At 39.2% G+C, this 12440-nt stretch overlaps 1 protein-coding gene across 4 annotated transcripts in view; it reads right to left on the bottom strand.

Annotated features, from left to right (window-relative positions):
- MALSU1 (mitochondrial assembly of ribosomal large subunit 1) overlaps positions 1–12440 on the bottom strand; it is a 30633-nt gene that overhangs the window by 12313 nt on the left and 5880 nt on the right. For 3 of the 4 annotated variants that reach the window (XR_009542011.1, XR_009542012.1, XM_060157158.1), the window contains exons 3-4: positions 2089–2170; positions 557–748 (exon numbers count right to left, since the gene is read on the bottom strand). Coding sequence is in view for 2 of the 4 variants with exons in the window: in XM_060157158.1 (XP_060013141.1) it covers positions 561–748; positions 2089–2170 (270 nt within the window). In the remaining 2 variants the exon portion in view is untranslated. Of the gene's footprint in view, positions 1–537; positions 749–2088; positions 2171–12440 lie in introns of those variants that run through there. The other variant, XM_060157157.1, reaches the window with a different exon arrangement.

Below are 12440 nucleotides of genomic sequence, written 5' to 3'. Positions count from 1 at the left end.
GAAAGGTCAAAAGGAGAGAGGAGACTTCAGTCTATACGTCCTGCCAACCTCTCAGAATCCTTCTCACTGGAATCCACCTTGGCTGAGCAATGCGTGTGCCACCAGGAAGGACCCCGAGTCAGAATGATTGGCCGGAGACAACCCAGAAACTTAACCCCATTCCCATAAAACACGAGACTGTGAGCCATGTGGTGGAGCAGTCCTCCTGGGTTCCTTTACCCTCCTGCTCTCCACCTGGGTGCCCCTTCCCAAAAAAGTCTCTTGCTTTGTCAGCAAAAAATAAAATAAAAATAAACTCTGAGCAGAGAGCTCAAGTAAAACACAGGGGCCAATGCAACTTCCAGGAAATCCTGCTGAGATCTCAGGAACAAAAACAATATATTAATTTTAGTTTGAATGTACTGATTCACAGTGTGAGAATTAGCTCACTTACCTACAATCTCCATGTGTCGGTTAGGATTAGTGTCCACAGATAAGACTTGTTTTGACAACAACCAGCTAGGCAGGGTTTATAAGTGACTCAATCCAAATCTGAAATGACTAAAGCAGTTCATACCATTTTATTCACATTTAAACTCCACAGGAGCCAGAGATGAAGTGTCATCTTCTATTCCAAGAATGAAGTCTTCAGGTAAGGTCTCAGGTGCTATCTGAGCTAACTGGTCATCATAAGAACGAAGGGTCCATAATTTCTCTAATTCATACGTTTCTCTGGTTTCTGGAAGCATCAAATGAATCACCATGCTGCCTATCAAGGACAGATAAGACTTACAATGAAGAAGCAGTTCATTTGCTTTTACACTTGTGATCTCACAAACCTGTGACAGTTAGAACAGTGGTTCTCAAAGTGGGAACCCCAGATTAGCATTACCTGAGAACTTGTTAGAAATGCAAATTGTGGACACCATCCAGCAAAAATACCACAGAAGTGACGCTGTGCTTTTCTCAGTGCATCATACAGGAGGTTTATGATATCAATATGTAACATTACTCGTGATGGGGTTTGCTTGGGAGACAGTCCTCCAAGGACTGTCTGCACAGCCTGTGAGCAAAACACTGACAGGCTTTTGTTCTGGACTATATTTTTAAGGATGTTGGCAAATATTCTCAGAACTGTCTCCCTCTGGATCAAAGCACAAGTATGCTTACAGCAGTGGTTTTCAATAAGGGACATTTTTGATGTTCACAGTTGGGGGGGTGGAGAAGGGAAGAACATCCTACAAGGCACAGAATATTCCTCAGCACCTGAACTACCTGGCCAAAAATGTTAATAGTGGCAAGGCTGAGAAACCCTGACATACAGCCTTGGCCGAAAAAGTGTTTTCCACCAGAGCAAATGCAGGCCTGCTTCCTGCCCATTATAAAAGATGTAGATACCCTCATCTCAGGGCTCTTCTCTTAGAACTTCACAGGTGTCATCTGGTCCTGTGTTGCTCAGGGACCCTGGTGCAAAAATGGTGCTTGATGCTGGCTACTGCTGTTGCTGAGTAACAAACTGTGCTTCATCAAACCTTGACTAACTTGTTAGCTTACACGTAAGATAAAATCTCAGACCCTCACAGTTCTTCAGTTACTGTTTTTCCCTTTGTATTAACTATCTTTTGGGGAAATACTTTGAAACTATGTATGTATTAATACCCAAATTTGTTAAATCTTTTCAAAATTCTAGTCCTCTGCTCTTGTCTTTCCCTGTGCCTAGAATGCCCTTCACCTTATCTGAGTTACTTAAGGCCAAGGTTATGTGTACCCAAGGTGCCTTCCACCACCACTAGGGGATTTCTCCCATGTTATCCATCCTGTTCTCCACCAGCTTTCTGACCTGTATGGCAACTTACATACATACCATGTGACATGAGGATTTCACATGTGAATAAGACCAACTAAGTTATAAGAAAACTTATTTTAGACACACTTCAAAAATTGTATGTGGAGATAATAAGAACCTGCTGTATAAAAAAATAAAATTCTCAAGTTAAAAAGAAAAATGTATGTGGAGAAACACAGATCTCAATCCTTTTACAACTGAAAACAGTTCAAGATTAGTGCAATATCAAATATTTATCTGTAGAATGTGCCAAAATAACTTACCGAAGTCCACACAGAGCCAGTCATCTGTGTCCTTCCCTTCGATCTTAACATGAGGCTCACTTTTACGTTTCAGGTATTTGTACTGAAAAAAAACAGATCACATATTAAAGGGGAAGAGGATAGGGGAAATCTCTGTTCTTATTGAGCGTCTGGGGGTATTTTTCTTGGTCTTAATTTGGCAACTAACTTATTCATTCCTCACAGCTACACCATGCCCCTTACTATAAACATACGGAAACTTTTTTCCCCCTTAAATCCTACCCACCTCCTACACCTGTCTCCTGAATCCTCCTTCCCAAACCCTTCTGACAGGGCCAACTCACTCATTTACCAAGGTGCCTCAGAGGCAGGCCTAAACTCTCTCAGTATCCACTTCTCACATACATCATCCCTTCTGTCCATCCCAGCTTCCTTTCCCTCTCAGGGGAGACAGATGCTGCCTTCCTGTTTTAAGGCTAGTCTTCTCAGTTTTAATGATTCCATCTCATCTACTTTCATGACAATGTTAATGGGATTTTATCATCCCATAATCTCTTTTCCCAGCAGATTCCATGAATGGTCTAAAACAACAAATATACTAATGTTAGAAAAAAATACTATTACAAGACAAGGACATTATATAATGATAAAAGGGTCAACCAGCCAAGATGACATAACAATTAGAAACATGCACCAAAAATCAGAACTAACCCAGTAATATAGCAGACTCAATACCCCATCTGCATTAATGGATGGAGGATCAATAAGGAAATAGAGAACTTGAACAGCACTACAGACCAATTGAACCTAATGGACATTAACAGAACATTCTACCCAACAACAGCAGAATACACACTTTTCTCAAGTGCACATGGAACATTCTCCAAGATAGATCATATGTTAGGCAACAAAACAAGTCTTAATAAATTCAAAGATTAAACTCATATAAAGTATGTTTTCTGATCACAATGAAATGAACTAGAAATCAACAGAAGCAAAACTAGAAAATCCACAAATATGTGGAAATCAACTGTTTTATTACCTTAAACTGATCAAAGAAGAAATCACAAGGGAAATTAGAAAATATCTTGAGACAAATGAAGTTATAGAATGCAGTGAGAGCAGCAGTAAGAAGGAAATTTATAGCTGTATGTGCTTACATGAAAAAAATAGTTCCCAAATCAACAACATGAATTTATACCTTAAAGAACTAGGAAATGCACCATCAAAAAATCGACAAATAATAAATGCTAGAGAGGGTGTGGAGAAAAGGGAACCCTCTTGCACTGTTGGTGGGAATGTAAATTGATACAGCCACTATGGAGAACAATATGGAGGTTCCTTAAAACACTAAAAATAGAATTACCATATGACCCAGCAATCCCACTCCTGGGCATATATCCAGAGAAAACCATAAGTGAAAAAGACAGATGCACCCCAATGTTCACTGCAGCACTATTTACAAAAGCCAAGACATGGAAGCAACTGAAAATGTCCATAGTTGGAGGAGTGGATAAAGATGTGGTACATATATACAATGGAATATTACTCGGCCATAAAAAAGAATGAAATAATGCCATTTGCAGCAACATGGACCTAGAGATTATCATACTGAGTGAAGTAAATGAGACAGATATCATATGATATCACTTATATGTGGAATCTAAAAAAATGGTACAAATGACCTTATTTACAAAACAAATAGAGTCACAGATATAGAAAACAAACTTATGGTTATCTGGGGGGGGAGGGGGGATAAATTGGGAGATTGGGATAGACATATACTGTAGATACTATATATAAAATATATAACTAATAAGAACCGACTGTAAGAACTAATGAGTATTGAGGGAACTCTACTCAATACTCTGTAATGACCTATATGAGAAAAGAATCTAAAAAAGAGTGGATATATGTATAACTGATTTCGCTTTGCTGTACAGCAGAAACTAACAACACTGTAACTCAACTATACTCCAATAAAAGTTAATTTAAATAAATAAATAAATAAATGATGGAGAGGATGTGGAGAAAAGGGAACCCTCCTACAGTGTTGGTGGGAATGCAAATCGGTACAGCCACTATGGAGAACAGTATGGAGGTTCCTCAAAAGACTAAATATAGAACTACCATATGAGAGACTTCCCTGGCAGTCCAGTGGTTAACACTGCAGGGGTGTGGCTTCAATCCCTGGGTGGGGAACTAAGATCCTGCACACCATGCGGCATGGTCAAAAAACCTACCTTAAGGGAGATAGATATATAAAGATATAGATAGATATATAGATATAGATGTATATAGAACTACCATATGATCCAGCAAGCCCACTCCTGGGCATATATCCAGAGAAAACCATAACTCAAAAAGACACATGCATCCTAATGTTCATTGCAGTGCTATTTACAATAGCCAAGACATGGAAGCAACCTAAATGTCCATTGACAGAGGAGCGGATAAAGAAGACGTGGTACCTATATACAATGGAATATTACTCAGCCATAAAAAAGAAAGAAATAATGCCATTTGCAGGCACATGGATGGACCTAGAGATTATCATACTAAGTGAAGTCAGACAGACAAAGACAAGTATCATGATATCGCTTATATGTGGAATCTAAAAAAAAATGGTACAAATGAGCTTATTTACAAAGCAGAAATAGAGTCATAGATTTAGAAGACAAACTTATGGTTACCGGGGGGAAAAGTGGGGAGTGGGGGTGGGCAGGGGTGGACAAATTGGGAGATTGGGATTGATACATACACACTACTATATATGAAATAGATAACTAATAAGGACCTACTGTATATAGCACAGGGAGCTCTACACAATACTCTGTAATGATCTATATGGGAAAGGAATCTAAAAAAGAGTGGATGTATGTATAACTGATTCACTTTGCTGTATACCTGAAACTAACACAACATTGTAAATCAAATATAGTCCAATAAGTATTATAAAATAAAAAGAACTAGGAAATGAACAAATTAAACTTAAAGCTGGCAGAAGGAAGAAGTCAATGACCAAATTAAAACAAAATAGACAAAAATCAATGAAACCAAGATTTCATTTTTCAAAAAGATCAACAAAATTGATCAATAAACCCCCAGATAACTAAAATCAGAAATGAGTGAGGAGACATTAGAGACACAACAAACTGGAAAACCTAGAATAAATGGACAAATTCCTAGAAACACACAACCTATCAAGACTGCATCATGAAGAAACAGAAAGTATGAATAGCCCTATTCAATAATAGCAACAGGATTGAGTCATTAATCAAAAACCTCCCAACACAATTGTATCTCAAATGAAAGGGTGGGGTATAGAGAAAAGAACACACAGAGAAGAAGGAAGGAAAAAAACCTCCCAACAAAGAAAAGCCCTGGACCACACAGCTTCTTCACTGGTGAATTCTACCAAATACTTAAACATAAGCTCACATCAAATTTTGCTAGAACTCTTCCAAAAAACTGAAGAGGCAGGAACACTTCCTAACTTATTCTATGGGAGTAGCATTAACCTGATACCAAGACCAGACAAAGACCCTATAAGAAAACACTACAGGCCAATATCCTTGATGAATACTGATGGAAAACTCCTGAATGAAATACTAGCAAACCTAATTCAATACTGCATTCAAAAAATTATATATGATTTATTTTTGGAACGTAAGGATGATTCCACATGAAAAAACCAATGTAGGGACTTCCCTGGTGGCACAGTGGTTAGGAATCCACCTGCCAATGTAGGGGACATGGGTTCGAGCCCTTGTCTGGCAAGATCCCACATGCCATGGAGCAACTAACCCCATGCGCCACAACTACGAGAGCCTATGCTCTAGAGCCCATGAGCCACAACTACTGAGCCCACGTGCCACAACTACTGAAGCCCACGCGCCACAACTACTGAAGCCCACGCGCCTAGAGCCTGTGTTCCGCAACGAGAAGCCACCGCAATGAGAAGCCTGCACACTGCAACAAAGAGTAGCCCCCACTTGCCACTACCAGAAACAGCCCGTGCACAGCAACAAAGACCCAACACAGCCAAAAATAGATTAATTTAAAAAAATCAATGTAATAAACCACATTAACAAAATGAAAGACGAAAACCACAGGATCATTTCAAATTTATGCAGAAAAAGCATTTGACAAAGTTCAATACCCTTTCATGATAAAAACTCAACAGAGATAAGCAAAAAAAAAAAAACCAAACCTACCTTAAGGTAATAAAGGCCATACATGAAGAGCCCATGGAGATTAGCTATCATCATACTTGATGGCAAAAAACTGAAAGTTTTTCCTCTCAGATCAGGAACAACACAAGAATGCCCACTTTTGCCACCTTCTACTCAACACAGTACTGGAAGTTCTAGCCATGGCAAGGGAAAACGAAAGAAAAAAGTAACAAAATTGGATAGGAAGAAATAAAATTGTCTCAATTTGCAGATGACATGCTCTTTATACATAGAAAACCCTAGGGCTTCCCTGGTGGCGCAGTGGTTAAGAATCTGCCTGCCAACGCAAGGGACACGGGTTCGAGCCCTGGCCCAGGAAGATCCCGCGTGCCGCAGAGCAACTAAGCCCGTGCACCACAACTACTGCGCCTGCGGCTCTAGAGCCTGTGAGCCACAACTGCTGAGCCTGCATGCCACAGCTACTGAAGCCCATGCACCTAGAGCCTGTGCTCCACAACAGGAGAAGCCACCGCAATGAGAAGCCCACACACCACAACGAAGAGTAGCCCCCACTCACTGCAACCGGAGGAAGGCTGTGTGCAGCAACGAAGACCCAACTCAGCCATCGATAAATAAATTAATTTTTTTAAAAAAGAAAATATTTCTATTTACAATAGAATCAAAAAGGATAAAATACTTAGAAATAAACATAACCATGGAAGCAAGACTCGTACACTGAAATACAATAATCTGTATCCATGAATTGGAACACAATATCGTTAATACTTTATCTACAGATTCAATACAATCAATCTCTATCAAAATCCCAGTGACTTTTTTTTTGTAGAAATAGAAAAATCCATCCTAAAATTTATATGTAATCTAAAGAGACCCCAAATAGCCAAAAACAATCTTGAAAGGGAAGAGCACAGTTGAAGATCTCAAGTTTCTTGATTTAAAAACTTACTACAAAGCTACAGTAATCAAAACAGTGATTAAGATAAACTTATAGACCACTGGAACAAAACAAAGAGCCCATATGGTCAAATGATTTTTCAACAAGGGTGCCAAGTCCATTCAATAGGGAAAGGCAGTCCTTTCAACAAATGGTGCTGGGAAAACTAGATTATCTACATGCAAGAGAATGAAGCTGGAGTCTTTACCTGACACCATCTACAAAAACTAACTGAATACCAAAGACCCAAACACGAAACCTAAAACTATAAAACTCTTAGAAGAAAACACAGTGGATAAGATTGGTTCAAGATGGCAGAGAAGAAGGACGTGCGCTCACTCCCTCTTGCAAGAGCACGAGAATCACAACTAACTGCTGAACAATCATCAACAGGAAGACACTGGAACTCACCAAATAAGATACCCCACAACCAAAGACAAAGGAGAAGCCACAATGAGATGGTGGGAGGGGCACAGTCACAATAAAATCAAATCCTATAACTGCTGGATGGTGACTCGCAAACTGGTGAGCACTTATACCACAGAAGTACACCCACTGGAGTGAAGGTTCTGAGCCCCACGCCAGGCTTCCCAGCCTGGGGGTCCGGCAACAAGAGGAGGAATTCCTAGAGAACCAGACTTTGAAGGCTAGTGGGATTTGATTGCAGGACTCCAACACGACTGGGGGAAACAGAGTCCACTCTTGGAGGGCACACACAAAGTAGTGTGCGCATTGGGACCCACGGAAAGAAGCAGTGACCCCATAGGACACTGAATCAGACCTACCTGCTAGTGTTGGAGGGTCCCCTGCAGAGGCAGGGGGTGGCTGTGGCTCACTGTGAGGACAAGGACACTGGCAGCAGAAGTTCTGGGAAGTATTCCTTGGTGTGAGCCCTCCCAGAGTCTGCTATTAGCCCCACCAAAGAGCCGGGTGGGCTCCAGTGTTGGGTCACCTCAGGCCAAACAGCCAACAGGGAGGGAAATCAGCCCCACCCATCAGTAGACAAGCAGATTAAAGTTTTACTGAGCTCTACCCACCACCAGTCCCTCCCATCAGGAAACTTGCACAAGCCTCTTAGATAGCCTCTTCCACCAGAGGGCAGACAGCAGAAGCAAGAAGAACTACAATCCTGCAGCCTGTGGAACAAAAACCACATCCACAGAGACACAAGATGAAAAGGCAGAGGGCCATGTACCAGATGAAGGAACAAGATAAACCCCCAGAAAAACAACTAAATGAAGTGGAGAGAGGCAACCTTCCAGAAAAAGAATTCAGAATAATGACAGTGAAGATGATCCAGGACCTCGGAAAAAGAATGGAGGCAAAGATCGAGAAGGTGCAAGAAATGTTTAACAAAGACCTAGAAGAATTAAAGAACGAACAAACAGAGATAAAAAATACAATAACTGAAATGAAAAATACACTAGAAGGAACCAATAGCAGAATAACCAAGGCAGAAGACAGATAAGTGACCTGGAAGACAGAATGGTGAAATTCACTGCCATGGAACAGAATAAAGAAAAAAGAATGAAAAGAAATGAAGACGGCCTAAGAGACCTCTGGGACAACATTAAATGCAACAACATTCGCATCATTGGGGTCCCAGAAGGAGGAGACAGAAAGGACCCGAGAAAATATTTGAAGAGATTATAGTCGAAAACTTCCCTAACGTGGGAAAGGAAATAGCCACCCAAGTCCAGGAAGCACAGAGAGTCCCAGGAAGGATAAACTCAAGCAGAAACACACCGAGACACATAGTAATCAAACTGACAAAAATTAAAGACAAAGAAAAATTATTGAAAGCAACAAGGGAAAAATGACAAATAACATACAAGGGAACTCCCATAAGGTTAATAGCTGATTTCTCAGCAGAAACTCTACAAGCCAGAAGGGAGTGCCATGATATATTTCAAGTGATGAAAGGGAAGAAGCTACAACCAAGATTACTCTACCCAGCAAGGATCTCATTCAGATTTGATGGAGAAATCAAAAGCTTTACAGAGAAGCAAAAGAGAATTCAGCACCACCAAACCAACTCTACAACAAATGCTAAAGGAACTTCTCTAAGTGGGAAACACAAGAGAAGAAAAGGACCTACAAAAACAAACCCATAACAATTAAGAAAATGGTCATAGGAGCATACATATCAATAATTACCTTAAACATGAATGGATTAAATGCTCCAACCAAAAGACACAGGCTTGCTGAATGGATACAAAAACAAGACCCATATATATGCTGTCTACAAGAGACCCACTTCAGACCTAGGGACACATACAGAGTGAAAAGTGAAGGGATGGTAAAAGATATCCCATGCAAATGGAAATCAAAAGAAACCTGGAATAGCAATACTCATATCAGATAAAATAAACTTTAAAATAAAGAATGTTGGGGAGGGGGAAGGGTAAGCTGTGACAAAGCGAAAGAGAGGCATGGACATATAAACACTACCAGACGTAAGGCAGATAGCTAGTGGGAAGCAGCCGCATAGCACAGGGAGATCAGCTCGGTGCTTTGTGATGGCCTGGAGAGGTGGGATAGGGAGGGTGGGAGGGAGGGATACGCAAGAGGGATGAGATATGGGAACATATGTATATATATAACTGATTCATTTTGTTGTAAAGCAGAAACTAACACACCATTGTAAAGCAATTATACTCCAATAAAGATGTTAAAAAAAAAATTTCAACCATATGCTGCCTACAAAAGATTCATTTCAGCTTTACAGACACACATAGACTGAAAGTGAAGTGATGGAAAAATACATTCCATGTAAATAAAAATAGAAAGAGAGGAGGGGTAGCTACACTTACATCTGACAAAATAGACTGTAAGCTAAAACTAACAAGAGGCAAATAAGATCACTATACAGTTATAAAGGGGTAAAAAATAAAATAAAATAAAATAAAATAATGTTATAAGAGACAAGGAAGGACACTACATAATGATCAAGGGATCAATCCAAGAAGAAGATATAACAATTATAAATATATATGCACCCAACAGAGGAGCACCTCAATACATAAAGCAACTGCTAACATCTATAAAAGAAGAAATCGACAGTAACACAAAAATAGTGGGGGACTTTAACACCTCACTTAAACCAGTGGACACATCATCCAAACAGAAAATTAATAAGGAAACACAAGCTTTAAATGACACAATAGACCAGACAGATTTAACTGATATTTTTGGACATTCTCTCCGAAAACAGCAGATTACACTTTCTTCTCAAGTGCACACGGACAGTTCTCCAGGATAGATCACATCTTGGGTCACAATTCAAGCCCCAGTAAATTTAAGAAAATTGAAATCATATCAAGCATCTTTTCTGACCACAACGCTATGAGATTAGAAATCAATTACAGGGAAAAAAACGTAAAAAACAAACACATGGAGGCTAAACAATACGTTACTAAGAGATCACTGAAGAAATCAAAGAGGAAATGAAAAAATACCTAGAGACAAATTACAACGAAAACATGAAGATCCAAAGACTATGGGATGCAGCAAAAGCAGTTCTAAGAGGGAAGTTTATAGCAATACAAGCCTACCTCAAGAAACAAGAAAAATCTCAAACTAACCTTACACCTAAAGGAACTAGAGAAAGAAGAACAAACAAAACCCAAAGTTAGCAGAAGGAAAGAAATCGTAAAGTTCAGAGCAGAAATAAATGAAACAGAAACAAAGAAAACAATAGCAAAGATCAATAAAACTAAAAGCTGGTTCTTTGAGAAGGTAAACAAAATTGATAAACCACTAGCCAAAAAAAGGGAGAAAAAGAGGGAGAGGACTCATATCAATAAACTTAGAAATGAAAAAGAAGTTGCAACAGACACCACAGAAATACAAACCATCCTGAGAAACTACTACAAGCAACTCTATGCCAATAAATTGGACAGCCTGGAAGAAATTGACAAAGTCTTAGAAAGGTATAACCTTCCAAGAGTGAACTAGGAAGAAATAGAAAATAAGAACAAACCAATCACAAGTAATGAAATTGAAACTGTGATTAAAAATCTTCCAACAAACAAAAGTCCAGGGCCACATGGCTTCACAGGTGAATTCTATCAAACATTTAGAGAAGACCTAACACCCATCCGTCTCAAACTCTTCCAAAAAATTGCAGAGGAAGGAACACTTCCGAACTCATTCTATGAGGCCACCATCACCCTGATACCAAAACCAGACAAAGATACTACAAAAAAGGAAAATTACAGACCAATATCACTGATGAATATAGACGCAAAAATCCTCAACAAAATACTAGCAAACAGAATCCAACAACACATTAAAAGGACCATACACCATGATCAAGTGGGATTTATCCCAGGGATGCAAGGATTCTTCAATATACACAAATCAATGTGATATACCATATTAACAAATTGAAGAATAAAAACCATATGATCATCTCAATAGATGCAGAAAAAGCTTTTGACAAAACTGAACACCCATTTATGATAAAAACTCTCCAGAAAGTGGGCATAGAGGGAACCTACCTCAACATAATAAAGGCCATATATGACAAACCCACAGCAAACATCATTCTCAATGGTGAAAAACTGAAAGCATTTCCTCTAAGATCAGGAACAAGACAAGGATGTCCACTCTCACCACTATTATTCAACATAGTTTTGGAAGTCCTAGCCATGGCAATCAGAGAAGAAAAAGACATAAAAGGAATACAAATTGGAAAAGAAGAAGTAAAACTGTCACTGTTTGCAGAAGACATGATACTATACATAGAGAATCCTAAAGATGCCACCAGAAAACTACTAGAGCTAATCAATGAATCTGGTAAAGTTGCAGGATACAAAATTAATGCACAGAAATCTCTTGCATTCCTACACACTAATGATGAAAAACCTGAAAGAGAAATTAAGGAAACACTCCCATTTACCATTGCAACAAAAAGAATAAAATACCTCGGAATAAACCTAACTAGGGAGACAAAACACCTGTATGCAGAAAACTATAAGACACTGATGAAAGAAATTAAGATGATACAAACAGATGGAGAGATATACCATGTTCTTGGATTGGAAGAATCAATATTGTGAAAATCACTATACTACCCAAAGCAATCTACAGATTCGATGCAATCCCTATCAAATTACCAATGGCATTTTTACAGAACTAGAACAAGTAATCTTAAAATCTGTATGGAGACACAAAAGACTCCGAATAGCCAAAGCAATCAGTCTTGAGGGAAAAAAATGGAGCTGAAGGAATCAGACTCC

This window comes from Lagenorhynchus albirostris, chromosome 8, assembly GCF_949774975.1.
Source record: "Lagenorhynchus albirostris chromosome 8, mLagAlb1.1, whole genome shotgun sequence".
Classification (NCBI taxonomy): domain Eukaryota; kingdom Metazoa; phylum Chordata; class Mammalia; order Artiodactyla; family Delphinidae; genus Lagenorhynchus; species Lagenorhynchus albirostris.
Note: the sequence above shows the minus strand (reverse complement) of the source record. Positions and strands in the feature narration are given on the sequence as shown.